At 33.0% G+C, this 25,065-nt stretch overlaps 1 protein-coding gene across 1 annotated transcript in view; it reads left to right on the top strand.

Annotated features, from left to right (window-relative positions):
- Positions 1–25,065, top strand: part of sptbn1 (spectrin, beta, non-erythrocytic 1) — a 114,124-nt gene that overhangs the window by 39,203 nt on the left and 49,856 nt on the right. Inside the window, 2 exon segments of the mRNA XM_016240805.1 lie at positions 1,128–1,341; positions 16,629–16,780. Of these exon segments, the coding sequence (XP_016096291.1) occupies positions 1,197–1,341; positions 16,629–16,780 (297 nt within the window). The 5' untranslated portion in view covers positions 1,128–1,196.

Below are 25,065 nucleotides of genomic sequence, written 5' to 3'. Positions count from 1 at the left end.
TACTTTCCGTACCCACTGTATATAATATGCGCATTAAACTAAAACTTATGCAAATGACAAAAGAACATACTAAAACTACTAAAACTGAAATAAAAAATAAATAAATGCTATACAGAAATATTTTTTTAAAAAGCAAAAACATGCTTAATTTTGTAAAACCGAATTTTTACTGTAGCAGTTAGAAAGATCAACGTTGTGTGCAGGAATACCGGGTGCATGGGTATTTTTGTGCATCGTAACCTGCTGGTCTTTTAGGGCGAGTCATGCACGTGTGAAAGAAAGTATTGGCTGATGTGATCATGCTGAGATGCACTCGTGCATTTGAGAACAGACTGCTGATTTCAATTAGGAGTGCACTGCTGAATGCGGCGAAACAGGCGGGACAAACTCTTGGCGGGGAAACTGACGTTATTGTAGTTCAGCCAGTAGCCTGAGCGACCTGTCCCGGCTATCAGTTATCTCACGGCTGAGGAACACCACATGCTTGTGCTTGTCTATGGATCGGGGTATGAGATTACAGGGGCAGTTCTGAGGTCGTTCAACAGGTGGCAGTAGGTGCTTAAAACACGAAGATAAAGCAGACATAAGATTGTCTTCTTGATGGATGAATGAATATTGAAGCAGCTCTCTGAAGCTGGAGAGGGAGGATGGGTTGATGGGAAATAAGTGCCGTCTCTTTGCAAAGGTCAGCAGTGCAGAGTGAACAATTAAAGACTCATTTAGACACTCTTTCCCAGATCACCAGTGTGTTTCTGAGTCACTGATAATGGGGAGAAAAACACAGACTGCAAAATACAGTTGTTTCCCCAATTATGTGCAGTGCTAAATCTCATATAGATATTTAGACGATAAAAGGAGGCAACAATTATCATATTTTAACCATAATTTTTGTCAGTGCATCAATGCATGTCAGTGCATTGATAAAAAAAAATTATATATATATATATATAAAATTCCAGCAGATTATCTCCCAAAATCAGTGCAGAAGATATTATCTAAATATGAATAAAGATTCATTGTAGGTTTATGTTGGCATCTCCGTTATGTATCTAATAATTTCCTAGGTTCGTACATGAACTGCAATTCTCCCTAACCATAATGACCTTTGACCCCTCTGTCTCTTTCAGCAGGGCTTCAGAGGAAGCCGCCTCATGAGGAAGTGTGAACGGTGAAAAGGCGAAAGGTCAGAGGGCAGGATGACGACAGTAGCCGCAGAATACGAGCACATGGACATCCAGCAGCAATACCAGGAAAGTGTCAACAACCGCTGGGAAGACGAATGGGACAATGAGAACAGCTCGGCCCGATTATTCGAGCGCTCGCGCATCAAGGCTCTGGCAGGTGAGTCGAAATCACAAAGTCCATCTGTGATGATGTTAGTTGATATATGAGGTTTTAATAGACAAGCGTGACCTTCTTTTGGAGATTGAAAGCTGTAGTTATAAACAAAGAGAGGTAATTATTATCAGCAGAAGTGTTTTTCTTCCTTGCTGTCCTCAACTATTCAGCGTATTGGCTTTGAATAGCTGTAACTAGTGCTTGATAATGTGCCACCCACTCGCACATGACATGCAGTGATTTCGTGTGTGGGAGAGCAGAAAGAAAGTGGGTGTAAGTTCACACTTTCTCTGCTCCTTCTGAAGCTCCCACACCATTTCTGATCGACAGCGAAGCGCTTGAGCCCACAGACCAACTCAGGAGGCTCTTGTGCCTCGTACAGGAACCTGAACACGTTACATAAAATCAATATGGAGATGGACGATCTTTTATTCATGAGTTGAATTTTTTTATGCATTTCCTGTAGATGCTGATGTAGGAAGGGTTTCCTAAATGAGCAACATACCTGTGATGAACTAAAAGCACCTTTTGTAGGGTGTTTGCACACTAGAGAAACTTCTGATGGAGTATTTGATGAAACATATTTCGCATATGATGCATTTTAAGGGTTTGTTTTTGAGGCATTTCAACTGGACCCAAATGACTGAAATTCTATTGTTTTATTTAATTTAATTTAATTTAATTTAATTTTTTGTTCACTTCCCTGTTTTTATTGTGAACTTTTATCAGAGGATATAATTCCAAAATAAAAAAAAAAAAAAATAAATAAAGATTAAATAAATATAGTCTTAATAATCTTTCATTTGCTTTGTAATTTTTAAAATGTGATAATTGTTTCCTCTTTTCTGGTTAAAGTAAAATAAGATAAATAATTTAATTAATTTAAATTTTGGTTGGTAAAAGACTTTTTGAAAAGTCTCTTCTACTCACCAAGTTTCCATTTATTTGATCAAAAATACAGTAAAATTAGTAATATTGTGAAATATTATTAGTGTTTAAAATAACTGTTTTCTATGTTATTATATTGTAAAATGTAATGTATTTCTGTGATGCGCAGCTGTATTTTCAGTATCATTACTTCAGTCTTCAGTCTCACATGATCTTCAGAAATCAGTATAATATGCTGCTTTGCTGCTCAAGAAACATTGCTATTTTTGAGGAAACATGATTCTTTGATTAATAGAAAGTTGACAAGAAGAGCATTTATTTGAAATAGAAATCTTTTGTAACATTATACATGTCTTTACTCTCAATTTTGATCAATTTAATGTGTCCTTTCTTATTAAAAGTATTAATTTCTTTCATTTTGACTTCCTCAGGAGGGGTTCGGGCTTTAATTAGGACATTTAGACCACCACCACCTCTCCATAATTCTCACCGTGGGGTTTTGCTGTATTTCTATCTTCATATGATTTATTCCCGTAATATCTTGGATGACAGTAGCATATTTCCCTCTTCTGTTTTCCATCATGTTTGCTGTGTTTACAGAGGTGTGATGTTGTTTATGAGCGTTTGCTGCTGCCGAGAGCCTGACTGTTATTCTCTCGGGGTGGCAGAGTTTAAACAGACTGGCTTTAATGAACGACCAGGCCCGTCCGCTCTCTGCGAGACTTTACTTCAGGACTGAGGACGATGGAACATAAAACAGAAATATAAAAGCTTTTCCTCTCTCTCTCTTGTTGCCAAAAACCACAAACCGTTTCTGGAGTTGTAAAAAGCCCCCTGCATTCCAGTAATCATCCTTCGTTTCACGTGATTGTGTTTTCCTGCATTCCTGGGCAGCAGAGCATACGCCGCCTTCGCTCTCTCACGGAAGCAGGAATAATGCTCAAGAAAGAGACACAAAACAAGTGTATGGTGACGTGTGGATTATTCAAATAAAATTCTGTCCCTGTTTAATATGCAGAGATACTATAACTAAAATAGGCTGATTTCCTGAAGAGTGTAACACTTTGACGCTGTGTCGATTTCAAAACATTAATCTAATAGTTTGAACAAGCCTGACGCAGGCAACATTAGCTCAGCCAATGGCATGAGTTTGGGGGTTGGACTATCTGCTCGTCCAGCCAATAGCAGTGAATTCCATTTATTGAAACTAGTGTTGCACCAGGCCATTTTAGTATTATTTATATACTATTATAGTGTTTTTACTATATTTTGAATTAGGTTATATTTTTTATATTTTAAGTTTTCATTTTAATTTTAGTAAATAAAATTTTACTTTTTCAATTCTTTTTAGATTTAATTTATTGAATTAAATTTTTATTTTATATTTAGTGTTAATTATTTTTTGAGTTTTAGTTTTTATTTTCATTTAGTAATTTTAGTGCTTCAACTTTCTATTTCTTTGTTTATACAACGAGGTAAACTGCTGCTGGCTTTATGACGCAAACGAACCGCGGTTCGGACCCAAGTAATATAATGTGAACACAGTCCAGCGGGGGGAGGGGGGAGCAATCGAACTCGGGTTCGGACCAAGCAATTGAACCAAGTGTGAACGCACCCTTAGTTAAAAACGGAAACTGAAAATAAAGTTTTGGTAATTAAATTTGGGCAACTGGGTAACTCTTTATACTGTTTAGCATGTTTTATTCTTATGTGATGAATTAAATTAGGCGAAGTAAAGTTGTTCGGAAAGGAGCCGCTTCTCAATATTTCAGCCGAACAAATTTTAATTTTTGGAAATGAAGTGCGTCCACACTGCTGACATGTTTACCTGTCATAGCTTATCTGTGTGAACAGACATTGACTTAATCAAAACCTGTTATCAAAGAAGTGCTCATTAAATGTCACTGTTTTGGTAAATGATTTTGGTCTTTCATTTTGCTGTTTTGGTCCATTATTTTTTGTTGCTGCGATTTCAGTGCATCCCTTATTGCCACTAGAGACAGAAACTACACATTATTATGATTTTTATTTTGCTTTTTTTTTTTTTGACTTGGCCCAGTACCCACTGCAGCATTATTTTCATTGGTTAGCAAAACTCATATTTTCCTCAGAAGGTGTAAAAATCTATATTTACATATGAATCGAATAGTTCTGTTTGCTCTCGCGCTGCTCTTTGCTGTCTCATCAGACTGTCATTGGCTCAGATGGGAAGTCAGATATCACACCGGCATGGTTCACTCCCAGAGGTCTGATAAGTCAGGAATCCCCCCGGCAGCAGTCGGCATACCACACTAATGTGGACCATGTGCTGGAGCATGAGAGGGGCCCGCGCTCTGACATACAGCCCTCCCTGACAGCCCACGGTCCAGGGGTGCCAGAGTGAGGCTAAACCACCCGTTTAATTGTGTTAGGAGAAGAGCCATAGTCTCTTTACTCCAAACACGAGCATGTGTGGGAATTATCGTGGATTGATTCTGACACTTTGTTTTATTCTGTTACTTTTTGTAAAGGTTTTTGTCAACTCAATGACCTCTGTAGACATTTGCTATAGTCATAAGCAGATAGATAGATAGATGGATAGATATTTAGACGAACGGACAGACAGATGGATAGATGGATAGACAAATGGGTAGGTAGTTGTGTAGATGGATAGTTGGATAGATGGGTAGCTACATAGATAGTTTGGCAGATGAATAGTTGGGTAGATAGATAGTTAGGTAAATAGTTGGATCGATATTCGGGTAGATAGATAGATGGGTGGGTAGTTGGGCAGATGGATAGTCAGGTAGATAGATAGTTGGATAGATAGGTAGATATTTCTGTAGGTAGATAGATGTTTGGTAGATGGATAGATGGGTAGATGGAAGATGGGTAGGTAGTTGGGTGGGTAGTTGGACAGATAGAAGGTTGAATAGATGGATAGTTGAGTAGATAGTTGGATGGATAGTTGGGGAGATAGTTGGATGGATAGTCGAGTAGATGGATAGTTGAGTAGATAGTTGGATGGATAGTTGCGGAGATAGTTGGATGGATAGTCGGGTAGATGGAAGATGGGTAGGTAGTTGGGTGGGTAGTTGGACAGATAGAAGGTTGAATAGATGGATATTTGGGTAGATATTTTGGTAGATGGATAGTTGGGTAGACAGGTAAATAGTTGGATGGATAGAGGGGTAGATAGATGGTTAGATAGTTAGGTGGGTAGCTGGCCAGATGGATAGTTTAGTAGATAAATAGTTGGATAGATGGGTAGGTAGATATTTGTGTAGATATACAGATAGATAGTTTAGTAGATAGATAGTTGAGTAGATAGTTGAGTAGATAGTTGAGTAGATAGTTGAGTAGATAGTTGTGGAGATAGTTGGATGGATAGTCGGGTAGATGGATAGATGGGTAGGTAGTTGGGTGGGTAGGTGAACAGATAGAAGGTTGAATGGATGGATAGTTGGGTAGATAGTTTGGTAAATGGATAGTTGGGTTGACAGGTAAATAGTTGGATAGATAGATGGGTAGATAGTTTGATAGTTGGGTAGGTAGGTAGATATTTGTGTAGATAGTTTAGTAGATGGATGTATAGTCGGGTAGATGGTTAGTTGCATAGATAGATAAGAGCGTGTATCTTTATTGTGTAACATATTGGGCTTAAGGAACAAAATGAATGCTGTCGTCATGAATAATTAATTTAGGCCCTTCAGTTGCCTAGTTTCTCACACACACTGGGTTTTGTCAAGTATTGGTTTGTGGGCCAGTGTACTAGTATTCCACCAATGAAACGCGAGCATCTAAATTATTGACATGTGTCGTGAAAAATGAATGAGCTGGTTGTCGGTCTGCTCGAGTGACTGCTGCTCCGTCGAGCAAAACTCACTTCAGCCACACTGTAATATCCCGCGTGTCCTTACGCATTAATTATGATTGTCTTCTCACTTGTTTTTTATTTAGGTTTCAGATGTTTCTGCTAAAATTCCTTAAACGTGGAGATCATTTGATGAGTAAAGTTTGAATTCATACTGCGACTTCTGAGTTCAGACAGTATTTTGCTTTTCTTATTGCGATTTATTTAAAAAAAAAAATTGGAGATCACATTGCTTTTTGCCACCAGCCTGATAGCTCATATACTGAGGGAAATATCCTTATTTCCCAGAGCAGCAGAGAGCGGTTCATCAAATGTAATTGTAGGATGAAATCTGAGTTATGGAATGTCCTGGGTTGTGTGTTTGTATGGCTGATCATCTCAAAATACAAAATAAACACCCACAGACCCCCGTCCTTCCTCTTTCCCTCCTTTTCTGAGTTTGTCGGCCAGATGTCTGTGAAATCACCCCACTTAAAGCTTTATGAACGCATTAGATCATTGTAATACTTAGAAACACTCTGTATCCAGACATTATCGGCTGTTAAAAGGATTGGCTCTGCTGAAATCAGCACATTCGAGTTCGGTGTCAAACGAGAGCAGTTGTGTTGTGTTACACATTGCACAAGTATATGTTTTTAAGATCACAGCGAAGCATCATGTGAAATTTCGCAGAAAATTGTGCCTTCGTTGACTTGCCAAAGGAGCGATTGTCTCAGCGCCAACAGAAACACACACTTGCATACATTTGTACCGCTATGAGTGAAAAACAACACATCTGAAATGCATTTGCGGGAACTGCATTTGTGCTGCTCACCCTTCATGGTCTGTTTGCACGTAGTGCATGTATTCATGTAGAAATACTGGTATTGATTAAGGCCTGGTATCCGGCGTAATGGTAGTCCTCTAATAGGTTTGATGTGGATTAACAACACTTACTAGACTGGATCATCTCAGAAGCTCTGTTTAATGCTGTTTGGTAAGGTTTCGTGATTTGATCATTTTATACATAAATCCATAGATATTTTAGCCAAATCTAGAGATTTTGTCTTGAACCAGTAAGCCACGACCTCCACTCTAGCATCATGGTGACATCTTTTGCAGGCAAGCATCACATTTAGACAACGGTAAAAATCTAGTTTTACATATGATTTTATCTTTAAATAAAATAATATATATATAAAAAAAAAACATTTGAATCATTTTATAATTATATTTTATACAGTTATAAATTATTTTTTCCTCTTTATTTCATTACCCCGTTTATTTAATTTTCTTCAGAAAATGTTAAAAATTACAGTTTTATGAAGTTTTAAAACCTATTTAACATTATTTCATCATATATTTATGTAATAATATAATCTCAAAATAATATAATATTATAAACTCTCTCTATACACACACACACGCTCTTACTTTAAAAAATATTTGTAAAATATTTGTATACATTTATTATTATTACATTTTGTACATTTATAAAAAAACATCCCTTTATTTCGACATCACATTTTCTTTAGAAAATGTTAAAAATATCAGTTTTACTAAGTTTTACAAAAGCTTTTATCAGTAAAACATATTTATCAGTGGGAATTTTGCAAGCAAGCATCACATTTTCTTCAGAAATCTAGTGTTACATATACTGTTATCTTTAATATTGTTTAAAGAAGTATTATTTTTAGAAAAGTATCATATATAATATCTTAAATTTATATTAATATATTTAAATGTCCCTTTATTTTGTTGAGTATTTATAGTTACTCCTTCATGGCTTTAAAATTTGCAGTAATTTGCTAATATGTTCGTCCGTTTATCTTCAGATTATTCCTTCAGCTGTGACTGTAGGTTTGAGTCTTACAGAGGCTAAACGCTCCTCTGCAGTGAGGGACTAAACGTCTTCCAGGAAGCGTCTCCTCCCTCGTCTCTCTGCAGCAGTGAGGGGAGGAGAACCCAAATCTGTGGGCCGTTTATCACAGCGCGAGGGATGATTTGAGCTCAGATTCACTTGTGACAGAGAACAGAAGTGCAGACGGAGGTGAATTAAGAGCCCGATGGCTCCAGGGGTGGCAGAGCACACGTGGATGCCTTGTGACTTCACAATGACACCACTGACTGTGTTTGTGCACAAATATCCCTCTCACTGTGGGCCCAGATCACCCAAACCACCCGCAGGCCTCAATCCCACGCTAGACGTACTGAGGAATAATTAAACATCTGTTTATTTTGGAAATACAGGATCATGGGACACGTTTGGTCACATTATAGCTCATCTCATGGTTCCTTGAGGATGCTGGCTTGTGTGTCTCGCTCTTAAAAGAAAGAAAACAGGACGCTAGGTTCTGAGTGGTTGCTAGGGTGTTTTGGGTGGTTGCTAGGGTGGGTGGTTTCTGGGTGGTGAGCAGTAACAGTATTTTTCCAGTACGTCTGTATATTATAGTAAAAAATTGTATTTACTGACGTTATTGTTAACTAAAACTAAGACTAAGACTATTAAAAAATAGGGTATCACTTTACAATAAGGTTCCATTAGTTAATGCATTAACTAACATGAACAAATAATGAACAATACATTTATTACAGTATTTATTCATCTTTGTTAATGTGAGTTAATGAAAATACAGTTGTTCATTGTTAGTTCATGTTAATTCACAGTGCTTTTTTAATGTTAGCAAGCACAACGTTTGATTTTAATAATGCATTAGTAAATGTTGAAATGAACATGAACTAAGATTAATAAATGCTGTAGAAGTATTGTTCATGCTTAGTTCATGTTAACTAAAGTGTTAACTAATGAACCTTATTGTAAAGTGTAACCAAAAATAGTTTTTGGTAATTGAAATAAAGCTGAAATAAAATATAAATATAAGATGAAAAACTTAAAACGTAAAAGAAAAAGGAAAAAAAATAAAATAATGAAAATTATAAATGTTGCCTGAAATAAAATACGATTGTAGTACTAAAATTAATTAAAGCTAAAAATATTTTAAAATGATTAAAAAAAATGACAAAAGCGCATAACAAATAACTAAAACTGAAATAATTAAAGCTTAACAGAAGTATATAAAAATACTAATTTAAAAATAACAGAAACACTTAAAAAAATTATTAAAACTTAAAAATAACTAGTGTTCTAGCAACGGTCTACTTTTATTACTAAGAGTAAAACTGAATTAAAAAATATATATATATATATGACCAAAACACATAACAAAATTACTAAAACTTAAAAGCCTGTTATTTATGTTAGTATTCTAAAATACATTTTGTTGGAATCAGAAAGAAAATGATATAATCCTGTTGCTGCAGTAAGCAAAAACAAATGCTGCCAAAAAAACAAACCAGCATTTTTATTGCTTGATTTACAGCATTTCATGCAGCGTTTCATATCAGCGCTCATAAAACACTCCTGTAAATATCCAGAGTGACTCTTAATTCACCTTTGGGGGGCTTTGCATACTCCTGCTTTTTATCATGTTTAAGATGCGGAAAGAAAAGCAGAAGGGGGTTTGAAAGTTTGAGTTGGATCTCCTGCATGTTTACTACTCCTGACACAGCCGTGTGAGATTCCTGAATGGGAATTAGCAGATATTTGTTTTGCAGCAGAGTGCAATTCAATAGCCAAACTCTGAGAAGTAGTTCAAAGTCTGCATTCATGGCAGAACGTCTCCTCACCTTGCAAACAGATGGACGGCAGGGGAGAAAAAACAGGAGGAGGAGGGGAGCACAAATAAGCTGGAGGGGTTGCAAACGAGATTTTAGGCAGGATGCATTTAGTTCGACATTCCAAGAAGGCTGTTCCGCGTTTCTTATGCAACTTTGCTTCTATTGCATGACCTAAAAAACAATGCATGGAAATGGGCCGACTTCCTGCTCAACCTCCACCCCCGATCTTCTCCGGAGACTTGGTTTGGCCCGTCTCCTCCTCTTCTTTCATTGTAATGAGGTGGTGACATCATCGGCAAACACACTGGCTGGGCTACTGATGAAATTACAACCCTTCTGCCCTCCTCTTGTATCGGTTAATTAATCGGTATCGGCCAGTGTGGTCCAACCTAGCTATCGGTATCGGCAAAATCCACTATCGGTCGACCTCTACTAAACATGCATCCTCTTCCCTCCTGCTCTGCTTCTTTAAAAGCCAGAAATGTAAGAAATTATGGGCCGTGTGCTTATCTCTGTGAATGTACTGATGTACTGGCTTATCAAGTTGACTTTTGAGGCAACTAGAATCCTGTTTGTGTCTGTGTATATATTATGTACACAATTTTATTATCATATTAATATAATATATGCTTAAAAAAAATTATATCTCTAATCAACTTTATATATAATAAGGGAAAAATATATATTATTTTATTTGACCTATATTATTTATTATGTATATATCATATATCAATATCGTATGTGTATATATATATATATATATATATATATGTAAATAAATTTACAAAATATATATGCATGTTTTTTTGTTTTGTTTTTACAAATTATTAAAAAATACATCAAATAATATATTATGATAACTTTCTATATATATAGTTGATTTATCTTTTATAATAAAATGTTCTTTCTATTAACAGCTTTTAAAAACAATGTCATTTACATTTTTCTTTCATACATATAGTTTTTATATGTCTATATTTATTAATATAATAAATAATTTTAAGTTAGTAATTTAGAGTTGAGTTGAAAATAAAATGTAAATTATATATATATATATATATATCAAATATATTATGATAAACTTCTATATATATATATATATATATTGTTGATTTATATCCAATATAATGATAATGACACATCCGATTTCTTTCTCAACTGTTTAGTTCACTTAAAGACATAACTGTTTTAGAGGATACTCGCCACGACGGGTATTTTGACATACTTTTGTATCCAAAGTATCCTTATTGTCGAGCCCTGCTGATACTATTCTAATCAATCTGAGCAGAATATACAGATTCAGATTCAATATACAGATTCAATCACTCTAGTTGAGTTTTACGGTTCAGAAAGTGTAAAAAGTCTACGTTTGTCAGCAGGACATCATCATCATCAGATTGCAGACTACTAAAGATAGTCAAGAACATCTCAGTGACTCATTTTCTATTCAGTAACAACCCTTGATAACTCGAGCATGATGGTGGTGCTTATACTTCTAGCAGGTTCATGCAAAGGAGAATTCAGCCTACACAGTTTCCAATGTTGCCGTTATGGAAATATACTGGTATGAACCTTATACGCGCATACCGTCACAATGCTAGTGATTAATGTGACCTCCTGACCGGACTCCAGTATTGATTTATCTGAACACGCTGTGCTGCTCAACCGCATGCACATTCACTCTCAATGTTAGCTGTCATTGCCCTCAAAATAAATTAAATCACATTTTACGGTTCATTTTTTATCTAAGGACACTTGTACACAATCTGCGTCTGGGTGTTATTAGCAGCAGAGTATTAATCTGCCATTTATATACAAGCTAGCAGGTTTTTACATAAACGCTCTGGAGATGCTAGATGAGCGGAGGATTGATGAATTTGTAACATGCAGATAGTAAAAATGACAATGTTGAGAATTGCTATTGAGAAATTTTCAAAAAATGACGTCACAGTAATGGGAGTGAAAATTTGCTTAATTATCGTGAAAATAATGTCAAAATGCTCAAATCAATAACAATATTTAATTAAAAAATATATATATATTTCAAAAATAATTAATGGTCATAAAATGTATTAATTTTATTTAATACAAATGAGTCATTTTCTTTTTGCAAAATGGTTTTATCTTATTCTATTAAAATAATGTATATTTAATTTTTTGTTTTGCATTGTTTCATTATTTTACATTATTTTCATAACAGTTAAGCATGTTATCATCCTAAAGAAATGAATCACTTTAATTTATTTAATTAAAATGTGTTTATATTATACAAAATAATTTTAGTATATTAATTTTAGTATTATATAGACATTTATATTCAAGCTACCATTTATTTATAACACTTAGAGTATAAGTTGCAATATTGAGAATCATTAACAATATTGAAAAGAAATACTTTTTTTTTTAAATTTTATTATGTTTGCATTGCTTTCATTATTTTACATTATTTTTTATAAGAATTAACCTCAGTAAAAATGTAAATATTGAGAATTGCCTTTAAGAATAGTTTAAAAATAAAAGCTCAAAAGTAAAATGGTGTACAGTAATAAGCACCTGGGAGTGAAAACGTTCTTAATTATCATGAAAATAATTTCACAATCCAAAAATCTTAATGGTCCTAAAATGTATTAATTTTAATTTACCTATTATTTATTTTATTTTAAAAAAAAAAAGATGTGCAGCACAGTATTATATAGCCATTTATATTCAAGCTACCTGGTCTTTAGAAGGGCATACACAGACTGGATCTGTTAGATGAGCTGTGTTTGATGAATTTATAACACGTCCATTGATTTGATTTAGCCGCTCTGCTCAGTGTTTACCCAACACTAAGTCCAGATGCTGCTGCATTCCTGCAGCCTTCCCCGCGGCCGAGGGGAGGAACACTGCCGCCATTGTTTGCCCTACCCACAGTCCTCTGGGAGTATCCGCAAGCCCGGCTAATATGTAGCGTTCGGTGGCATTGGTTGCGATGCTATCGCTCACAATGCAGCCATAGTTCAGCGGCACGTCAGACCAAACGGAGGAGAGCGCTTGTAAAGTCAGAAACAGGTCATGACCAGGTCGTCTGAAAGAGAAAGTGCAGATCTTTATAATATCTCCATTTTTTCTCCTAGACACTTTGACATTTAGCTGAATGAATTAAGATGCTCAGATCTTCAAATCAGACGTTCAAGTAGAGGAATTGCTATTGAGAATTAGCACAAAAATGTGCTTAATTATCACAAATATAATGCAATTTGTTTTTAAATAATAATTTTTTTATTTTATTTTATTTTTTATATTTTATATTTTATTTTATTAATTTTATTTTATTTTATTTTATTTTATTTTATTTTATTTTATTTTATTTTATTTTATTTTATTTTATTTTATTTTATTTTATTTTATTTTATTTTATTTTATTTTATTTTATTTTATTTTATTTTATTTTATTTTATTTTATTTTATTCACAGTGCAACACATCTTTATGGTCCTAAAATGAATTAAAACGTTTATTTATCATTCAGTGTATTTTGTCATTTTCAGTATACATTTTATTTTATTTTATTATTATTTTTTTTTTATATCACGATGCAAAAATGATTAGTGGTCCTAAAATAAATATTTAAAAAATGTATTTAATTAAAATGCATTTCCATTATGCAAAGTATATTCAAATCAGATGTTCAAGCAGAGGAAGGAACAGAAGATATCTGTTTTTCTTGCTGACTGTGTTGAAATATGTAGTTTTTCCCCATCCAGGAAAAACATGCATTCTGAAATATTGTGGTTTGGACTGAGTTTATAAATGTGATTTGCATGTGTTTCTGAACCCAGAGGAAAAGTGAAGTTTGATCTTTAACAGTTCACATGGTTTAATGAATCTCTCAGTTATATTGCATTCGAGTATCTTCGTCTCAGATGTTTTTACAGATGCAAATTAATCACTAGTTGTCATCCAGTAAGAGTTTAGAGAGACATGACAATGAGAAACATGGTCAGCCCTTTTCTGTGTGTGTATGAAGCTTGACGTGAGAGACGACGGTTCGATGTAAGATTTGCTTTCATAGCTGTTCTGTCGCCTATGGAAAAATCAATCATCAGTTCTGCACATGCTGTTCAAGTGTGCTTCTCATTGTCTATAATGCAGACATACACACATACTCACCGCATCAGACAAGAGTGTTATGAGCAGAAATCACACAATCCAGCAAGAACATGGTCTGGTCATATTTCACCCTCAAATCAGATGAAAGAAATGAGAAATAATTAAAACATATAAACCAGAAATGTTTTGCATGAAGAAAATGAGGCATATTTTAGGACCTAACATGTTTTGCGTTGTTTTCATTATTTTGCTTTATTTTCATAGTAGTTAAGCACATTCACATTCGCATTCATTCAGTAAAAATTAGAATTATTAAAATAAAAAAACTAATTAAAATGATATTACAGGAATGAGCGGCTGGCTGGCGGTGAGAAAGTTCTTAATTATCATGAGGATAATTTCACAATTCAAATATTTTTAATGGTCCTAAACAATTTATTAATTTCAATTTATTTAATCATCTTTTTAAAATAAATTTCATTATACAGAATTTTATTTATTTTATTTCCTAAACAATTGATTCATTTCAGTTTATTTAATCATCTTTTTAAAATCAATTTCATTATACAGAATTGTATTTATTTTATTTTATTTCCTAAACAATTGATTAATTTCAGTTTATTTAATCATCTTTTTTGAATCAATTTCATTATACAGAATTTTATTTATTTTATTTTATTTCCTAAATAATTGATTAATTTCAGTTTATTTAATCATCTTTTTTTAATCAATTTCATTATACAGACTTTTATTTATTTTATTTTATTTCCTAAACAATTTATTAATTTCAGTTTATTTAATCATCTTTTTTGAATCAATTTCATTATACAGAATTTTATTTATTTTATTTTATTTCCTAAATAATTGATTAATTTCAGTTTATTTAATCATCTTTTTTTAATCAATTTCATTATACAGAATTTTATTTATTTTATTTTATTTCCTAAACAATTGATTAATTTCAATTTATTTAATCATCTTTTTAAAATCAATTTCATTATACAGAATTTTATTTATTTTATTTTATTTCCTAAATAATTGATTAATTTCAGTTTATTTAATCATCTTTTTTTAATCAATTTCATTATACAGAATTGTATTTTATTTTATTTCCTAAACAATTTATTAATTTAAGTTTATTTAATCATCTTTTTTCAATCAATTTCATTATACAGACTTTTATTTATTTAATTTTATTTCCTAAACAATTGATTAATTTCAGTTTATTTAATCATCTTTTAAAAATCAATTTCATTATACATAATTTTATTTTATTTTATTTGTATTTATTATTATTTATTTATTTTTATTTTATAGTTTGTGTGAGATTCCCCCAAGCATGAAATCGAGGCTCAAACACACTCTGTATGTCGCGCCAGCTGTGGATGCGTATGGCCTCTGTCCTGCTTCATCAGCACATGTCCGTCTTCCTCTGTTTGTTGTATTTGCGGTCCGGCTGTCACACACGACCTCTCCCTCCATTCTCTCTCGCCTCATTCTTGTCCTTCCTCCCTCATGTTCTGTCACTCTTGTCCAGCGATCCGGTCTCATCCTGTCGTCTTTAACGCACAGGGGTCGACCAGGAAAAAACGCTCTCGTCTCGCCACAACAATTGAATCAGACGCTTACGTCTTTTATGAAGACGAGGAATGCAATAACAGGAAAATTGGGAGGATTATAAATAAAGAGCTGCATTTGGCAGGGCGAACAACTGCGTTTCGGGGTGCGACACGGTTGAATGTGTGGCTTCACACGGACTATTTTTAAGTCATTTTGATTCTTCATAGAAAAAAGTCATTAGTATTTGGGAATGTTTTTGGGGGGAACGGCCTCCTTTCTTTCTAGAAGATCTAGTTCATACCATTCTAAATATAGCACGTATATAAAACTCATAGTAAAATCTGTTGGCAAATGTATTCATTGTATTATAGCAAATAATAATTCTTTGGAAATTTTTTTTATATATATTTTTTTGTTGTTGTTGTTGTTTTTTTGTTTACGGAAATAATAATAATTATTTTTATTATTCTATTTATTTAACAATATTTTTTTAATTTAAATTATGATTTAAATTATTAAATAATTTTGTATTAAAATTAATAAAAAATACATTTTAGATAAGTGTATTATTATTAGTAGTAGTATTAATGTTATTATTATTAATTACTAATATAGAAGCATTTAGAAATGTTTTTTCATTATATTTAATATTACATAATTTTGGACTAAATTAATTAAAATACATTTTAGATAATTGTATTTATTATTATTATTATTATTATTATAAAAGTATTAAAATAGTATTTTATTTAAATCATTATTTAAATTTAATTTTATGTTAAATAATTTAGTTTTAAAATTAATTGAAATACATTTTAGCTAAGTGTAGTATTATTATAAAGGTATTAAAATAGTATTTATTTAAATTATATTTTTATATGAAATTGTTTTGAATCAAAAGTAATTACAATTATTTTTATATAAGTGCATTATTATTATTATAAAAGTATTAAAATAGTTTTATTTAAATTATATTTTATAGTAAATCATTTAGCATTAAAATTGATTCAAATAAATTATTATAAACATATTAAAAACAGTATTTATGAAATTATTAATCAACCTTTGATCGTTGTTGTGTTTTATAGTATTGCTGTTGCTACGGTTCACTCCAGGTCGTGTGTTAAGAGTGATTTTCCCACAATTACGTACTCGGTACTTAACAACCCCTATGAACCATGGGAGAAAGTATTGTATTCTGAGTATTCCAGCTGCTAAACCTCTTTATTGTGCTCCTGCAGACGAGCGAGAGGCCGTGCAGAAGAAGACCTTCACCAAATGGGTGAACTCACACCTGTCTCGCGTGTCGTGCCGGATCACGGATCTCTACATGGACCTGCGGGATGGACGGATGCTCATCAAGCTGCTGGAGGTTCTGTCCGGAGAGAGACTGGTGAGTTTGACTGGTGGTGTCATCGCCAGGGGGCGGGGCCAGCGGAATCTGCATAAAGACAATGCCCATATTTGGTCATTGTCATTCCCCGTCTCTGAAACCTGTTTAATGTGACTTTGCTGGCCGGTTGTGCCGAGTCAAATCCAGCGGTGTTTGGTTTCAGTGCTGTTTGGATGACGAGCCCAGTGGTTTTGCTTTCTCTCAGGCCATTAACCATGTGCGTCATCTAATTACCTGAAGCGGTTCTTTCCTGTCCAGAGACTCCGCACGCGCAGACTTTTGAGAATATAGCCTGTTAAAACACCAGCTTTTTGCACCAGGAGTGCATTATTGTTATCTGCTTACAAAAACACAGATGGAAACTGTGTAGAGTCTGTGATATGATCAGAACAAACAAACACAAAGATAATGAGGGAGAACATTTAGAAGGATGAATCTGTCAAGAACGTGCCCAGGTCATATTTCACAACAAAATAAAAATACAAAATTATGTTTTGCATAAAGAATATTAAGCCTTTTTAGGACCATTATGATTTTTTTGCATTGTCAGTAATGTAAATCTCCATTATGTTACACTAATGTTTGAATTCTATAATGTCAATAACAAAAACAATTCCATACTTTTTTGCCCTACAATTTTTTTTTGGATGACGAGCCCAGTGGTTTTGCTTTCTCTCAGGCCATTAACCATGTGCGTCATCTAATTACCTGAAGCGGTTCTTTCCTGTCCAGAGACTCCGCACGCGCAGACTTTTGAGAATATAGCCTGTTAAAACACCAGCTTTTTGCACCAGGAGTGCATTATTGTTATCTGCTTACAAAAACACAGATGGAAACTGTGTAGAGTCTGTGATATGATCAGAACAAACAAACACAAAGATAATGAGGGAGAACATTTAGAAGGATGAATCTGTCAAGAACGTGCCCAGGTCATATTTCACAACAAAATAAAAATACAAAATTATGTTTTGCATAAAGAATATTAAGCCTTTTTAGGACCATTATGATTTTTTTGCATTGTCAGTAATGGAAATCTCCATTATGTTACACTAATGTTTGAATTCTATAATGTCAATAACAAAAACAATTCCATACTTTTTTGCCCTACAATTTTTAATTTTGAGGCCTAGTCACTTTGTCACTTATGTATTGCCAAAAATATTATTTAAAGTTTATACATTTGTATATATGTTTTAGTAATATGTAGTATGGCAGGACTGCCTTTACTCCAGTGTTGTTTTAGTATTATTTATATACTATTATAGCATTTACGAATAATTTTTTTATATTTAGCTTTTATTTTCTTATTTTAAAGTAATTTTGTTTTGTGCTTTTGCCATTTTTATAATTTTTTAACTAATAAAAATTGCAAAAAAAAGATTTATTTAAATTTTAGCTGTAGTTTTAGTCATTTTACTACTTTTCTAATTTTCATTTGTTTTCAATCTAATATTTTATTTCAGCTTTATTTGAGAATCTAATAAGAATCGTAATGGCAAATAAACTAAAAAACAAATCTGGATATATTAGTTAATTGATCATTTATTTATTTAGTTAATTATTTATTTTTATTTTTAATATAATACTTATTTTTTTATATATTTAGTATACATTTAATAATTTCTCTTAGTTCACACATGACACTTTTTCCTGCACATTATATTACTGTACTTTTATTTACATGTACTCAAAATTCAGATACATCCAGATATATTAGTGGTGAGAATTGACCTAAACATGTTCTCAGTGAGATTTTGAATAGAATAAGATTAATATCATCTATAAGTCATAAGTTGTACGTTTCCAGACGGCGAGACGTCTCCTCATCAGAGTTGATCCATAGTTAAACTCTAACATCTGTGTCAACAGGTCGTGACCTTTGTGTGTGAAACACAGTTGTGGGGCGTCAGTTAAACTATTGTAACAGGGCTGAGACTGATAAGATGCTGAATACTCAAAACCAGATTGACCAACAAGCTTGTATTTCTGTCCTGAATAACACATCGGGTCCTTCTTGATCTGGAAGAGATGCACAAAAAAAAGCATAGATTTTAGTAAGGGAACAAAACTTTGCAAATGCTTTAAGACCCTCTAAATACACATAATTTATTTTATTTATTTTTTAAGCAATATAATAATTTCAAAAATAATGCTTTTTGTAAAATGATCTATGAAGTTATATTAGTGTCAAAAAACCTTTGTAAAATATATTTAGGCTTTTACCCATATCTGACACAATTCTGGACTGAATTTTGTTGATAAACATGAATATGTTTCGTCTATTGACGAACCATTGCAGCATGAAAAATTCATCACTTTTTTCCATCTGTAAGTGAGAGTTTATGCAAAGTAAAATTAATTTATTTTGTTGAAAACTTTCCAGAGTAATGTTTATGTTGTTTTGATGTTTTTGTTAGAAATAAATATGCAGGTTTCATACATTTGGACTGTTTTTGAACGAGCATGAGTTATAAATTGTAAAGAATGTAACCATTTTCAATGGGTTTTTTTTCAACTATCTTGGGGTTAATGCAGGTAATTCTCAAATGATATGTTCTTATAAATTTAATACAATGATATATTCTAATAAAATTTATCACCAGTATTGGACAAAAATATATAAATATTTAGCATCATAGTTTGTTTGTTGTAGTTTATGTGTAATTGGAAATTTCAAAGAATTTCTCAGTTTTCTTCAATTAATAAAAAGGGGGGGTTGCACTTTATTTTACAGTCCGTGCACTTACTTGTACTTATCTAAGAAAGTACTGGATAATATAAGGTAACTACATGGGTTAGGTTTCTGGGTAGTTCATGGTTAGTACCTAGTTATTAAACAGTTATTGTAATTACTATAACAAGTACATAGTATGTACACGCAGAAGAGGACTGTAAAATACACAAAGTTAGAAAAAATAGAAAAAGTTCTACCGAAAGGGGTAAATACAGTAATAACATGGAAAACGTTGACATTTTTTCATATTCACTCATTAAAGAGAAGTTTCTGATCACATACGATATGGTTTTAGATGAAAAATATTAAGTTATGACTGTTTTATAAAACAAAAAGCATACAGATTTTGAATGCATCGTGAAGGTTAAGTAATGTTTACTAGATCGTTAACAGAAGCCTCAACAAACAACTCAATAGGAAATATGAAACATCAGGATTGAGTGAATAAGTGTGTGTGAAAGAGCCATGTGTAACCGCAGCGTTTATGTTCACACATGCTTTCAATATCTCTCAAGGTTCACGATAAGATAACTCGTCAGTGTGCCAACAAAGGAAACGCCTTCCTTTGACATTTCCTGCCTTATTCACCAAGGCCACGAGTCACATCCTAAAATGAGACGTTTTAGTGATCTATCGCTCGACTTTTCCTGAAACGAAGCTCTTGCACTGACACGGTGCGGTCGTGGTGGAAGGCAGTGAAACTCATCGCTGTTTTTGGCGAGCGCTCGAAGTGTAGCTTGAATTTCAAACCCTATCAAGCGGCCTGTCTAGATTGGTTTACACAAGTCGAGAGGAAGAAAGCTTTACCTAGAATGCATCAATACCAGCACCGACTGTGATCTGTGTTTGTGCTCCGTTTCACTTACTATAGCAACCGCTTAATGAAGAAACACGCTCATACATTCCCTTCAAGAGTAGAGTGTCAGTACTTCCCCCGTTATCTGCTTAATCAAACTATATCTGTGGCCATAATTCATCTCACAGATATTAAATCTGACTCCAGCAGGGCCGCTGTCCATGTGCTTGAATGGTTGTTTTTGTCAGGACTTGTCTTCACAGATACAGCAAGTTCAAGCATCCAAGCAAAACACTGATTCATCGCAAACATATGCTTGATAACGAATAAAATAAAGCATGTTAATAAGTAATTTGACTTTAATGACAAAGAAAAGGTTATTAATCAGTTATTGAATACTTTACTTTCAAAAATCTACAAAGCTATTTTCATAGGAGCCTGATAAAAATGCTCATTTACAAGAAAAATCTCAGATGGACTTTCTGTATATTATTTAAAAAAAATGATCTTATCATTTTATATTATATATATTATAATTAGACAGCTTTATTAAAAAAAATTATATACATCTATATATCTATATTTATCTTATCTATCTGTCTGTCTATTTTTATAATTTTATTAAAAAATATAGCATTTTACAAAAATATTTAACTAAAATGTATATATAATATATATTTGTTTATTAATTTATTTATTTATTACAATTAGACATTCTTATTTATTAAAATATATATAATTATATATTTAATAATTATATTTATTTATTTATTAAATAAATATTGAGTAAAATGCTGTGTATAAATATGTATAAATGTATTTCATAAAATGTAATAAATTATATATATTATAATTAGACCACTTTATGTACATAAATAATTAGAAAATGTAATTGATTAAATAAATATTTTGCAAAATGCAAATTGTGTAAATATGCATATAGTGTTTTACAAAATATAAAAGAAAAAAAATATTTATATTATTATATTTTTTCTAAATATTTTTTATATATTTATATGTATTTTATTTATATATAAATTATAAAAAAATATATCATAGATAGATAGATAGATTGAAAACAGAATTATAATATACATTTACAGTAGACATACAAGCCAATTATTAATTCTTTGTCACACTTTGCTGTTTCAAGGGTTTTGTCAGGATATTCAGTAAGGCTTTGTCCTCAGTGAACAGAAATTGTTGTAATTTGGATTTTATCAGATGCCTGTGGGTCTGGTCTTTCATCTTATATATTTATATGTATGTTATTTATATATAAATTATAAAAAAATATATCATAGATAGATAGATAGATTGAAAACAGAATTATAATATACATTTACAGTAGACATACAAGCCAATTATTAATTCTTTGTCACACTTTGCTGTTTCAAGGGTTTTGTCAGGATATTCAGTAAGGCTTTGTCCTCAGTGAACAGAAATTGTTGTAATTTGGATTTTATCAGATGCCTGTGGGTCTGGTCTTTCATCAGTGATCTGATCGTGTGATTGGCTAATAGGACGATCACTCTTGCTTTTACAGAAATTGCTGTGAAAAGCAGAGCAGCTTTACTGATGCAGCCGTCCAGTAGAAAACTGCTGATGCCATGCCTTGCACCGCAGTCTCTGCAGTGTGTGTGTGTGTGAGTGTGTGTGAGTGTGTGTGAGTGTGTGTGAGTGTGTGTGAGTGTGTGTGTGTGAGAGAGAGAGTGTGTGTGTGTGTGTGTGTGTGTGTGTGTGTGGGTGGGAGTTGGTGTGTGAGTGGGTGTGGGTGTGTGTGTGTGAGTGGGTGTGAGGGTGAGTGTGTGTGAGTGTGTGTGTGAGTGTGTGTGAGTGTGTGTGAGTGTGTGTGAGTGTGAGTGTGTGTGAGTGTGTGTGAGTGTGTTAGAGCCCGACCGATATGGGTTTTTTGGGGGCCGATGCCGATACCGATATTAGGGAGTAAAAAAAGACTGATATCGAAATATCGGCCGATATTCTTTATGTGTAGACTATACTATAGTACAGTATAGTCAAAAGTTTGGACACACTTCCCATTCGTGTGTCCAAACTTTTGGCTGGTACTGTATATAGAATACAGTATATAGCCTACATAAACAGAATATAGCTTACATAAACACATTTTTTGCAATGATAACTCAAATGTGGTGATCAAACACTTATAATGATGTGACAAACATAGGCCTATGTAATGGAGGCAGGGTATTTAACAATTTAACAATAAACTTTATTATTCAAAATTAGTCTGACATCAGTGCACTTAACAGTAAACTTCACTTCACTTATTATAAATAACTTAAATAACACAAATAGAACAAAATATATATAACTTGAATTAAGAAATTAAACAAGGTAACGGTGAAGGGCAAGCAAGCTACTGCCAAACCAACAGGGGCAGGTTTATGCAGGAAGCACAGCTTTTCCAAATGTAAACATCTAAAATGAATAAATGTTTTGTGTATTTTCTGGTAATCCAATGAACATGCAGAACATTCATATTTAAATCATCTTTTTGCAGTTTAATATTCACATACACAGTCTATATATATATATATATGTACTGACCTGTTTTTTATTTATTCACACAAATAGAACAAAATATATATAACTTGAATTAAGAAATTAAACAAGGTAACGGTGAAGGGCAAGCAAGCTACTGCCAAACCAACAGGGGCAGGTTTATGCAGGAAGCACAGCTTTTCCAAATGTAAACATCTAAAATGAATAAATGTTTTGTGTATTTTCTGGTAATCCAATGAACATGCAGAACATTCATATTTAAATCATCTTTTTGCAGTTTAATATTTACATACACAGTCTATATATATATATGTACTGACCTGTTTTTTATTTATTCATCAAAAATAAGACCAATTCCATGAAATTCCGTGTTATACAGTAAATTCCGTTTTTATGACTGGATTCCATGATTCCGTCCATGTTTTCTGCATCGTGGGAATTACAGGGCCCTAATAATGTAGCAAACAAATATGATAAGCTCATTGTGAGAGTAAAAGATGGGGACATTGTTGTTTATTTACTGAGCATTGAGTCTCTCCAACTAGGTTACAACGTAGCGTTAAATCACCATTCAACAGACTCAAGCCACCACCGCACTGCCGTCTATTGGACTGCAGAAAGACAGTCTACTAACTTTTCAGTCTGCTACGTTACTGACTGTACTGACAAACTGTGCTGACACCGTGTCTGCGCCGCAACAGGACGCGACAAAGCGACTGTTGAAAATCATTTGAACTTTGTGTCAGCACGTCATAAATTGAACGAGGCATCAGTTTACTGAATCCAGTGATTATAATGGGTTCTATTCTACACCGGACGCGAGCGGTGGCCGTAACACAGGCTTTAATGCGCCGTAGATGCGTGCCGTGATGCGCAGACCAGCTCTAGTCTCTAACGTCACTGAATCTGCTGTTAAAATGAGCCATCCATTCATCATATCATCATGCAAAACTAAGAATTAGAATCATTGTAATGTGACGATCAAATATAGGTGCGGACTCGGGTGAAGTTTGAGCTCATCCGCGCATCTCTACGCTACACTGACCTGGGTCGCCAGTAGCAAAGAATGGAGCGCACTCTGCTGGACAAACTAAGTAATTACACCATTCCGAAGCATTTAATCTGCGTTATATGTTCTGTAAAAAAATGTCATATCGGCGGCATATTCGCCGATACCGATATATCGGCGACAAGCTCATATCGGCCGATAAAATCGGCTAAACGATATATCGGTCGGGCTGTAGTGTGTGTGTGTGTGTGTGTGTGAGGTCCTCTTACCCGCTCTGAGAGGAACGTACCACCTCCGTGTCTCAGAGGGAGGATGGATATCCATCCCGCCTCGTTCTGCCCCGCTGCCCTGCAGCTCATTAGTGAAATGCTGTCACTTCACCTTAAGCGCGTCCACTGAGGATCAGCTGCTGATTGAGCCGTCTCTCTAAGCATGATGGGATAGCCAGTCCTCCAGAGACATGGGCCGCTCGACCTCTGCTCTCAAGCTCATCCATTTGATCACACAACAGCTTTCTCCAGATTATAAATAATGTATTGTATGTACATTATTTTTTGTTATAAAAGATGGTCTGTATTGGCTGTGACTAGACACAAGATACTTTTTTTTTTGAGTAAAGAAAATGCTTTAATTATTGTTATTATTATAGGCAAAAAATATATATAATAACGTTATTAACCGGAATTTTTGCTACTCAAATGGTAATAATACAGAAGGACGCATGAATAGAAACGTTAAAATACTGATTCTGCTCGGAGTGAAACGATTGAATTGTGTTTTTTTTGTTTTTTTAAGCCCTGATTTTAATACACATTTGATTTTAATAGACTATTTATTTATTTTTATTTTCTTTTAATATTTTATTTATTTTTACAGTTTTTCTGAAAAGATTTAGTTTTTTATTTATTATTATAATTTTTTTTTTTTAATCAAATTTGTATTAATTACTTTTTTATATAGAAAATAACACTCACTATAGTACTGTACTGTTAAATTATTATTTATATATGTATTTATTTAAACTCTTTTTTTATTTAATTATTTTTTATAACATTTTTATTATATTTATTTTTAATGCAAATAAATGAGAAAATATTTAGTTTCTATTACTTTACAACACTTTTTTTCCTTGCTATAATGCCATATATATATATATATATATATATATATATATATATATATATATATATATTTTTTTTTTTTTCACCGCGTGTATATTTTTC

The sequence above is a fragment of the Sinocyclocheilus grahami genome, unplaced genomic scaffold (genome assembly GCF_001515645.1).
Source record: "Sinocyclocheilus grahami isolate Dianchi unplaced genomic scaffold, SAMN03320097.WGS_v1.1 scaffold601.1, whole genome shotgun sequence".
Taxonomy (NCBI): Eukaryota; Metazoa; Chordata; class Actinopteri; order Cypriniformes; family Cyprinidae; genus Sinocyclocheilus; species Sinocyclocheilus grahami.
This window is presented reverse-complemented; position numbering and strand designations above follow the sequence as displayed.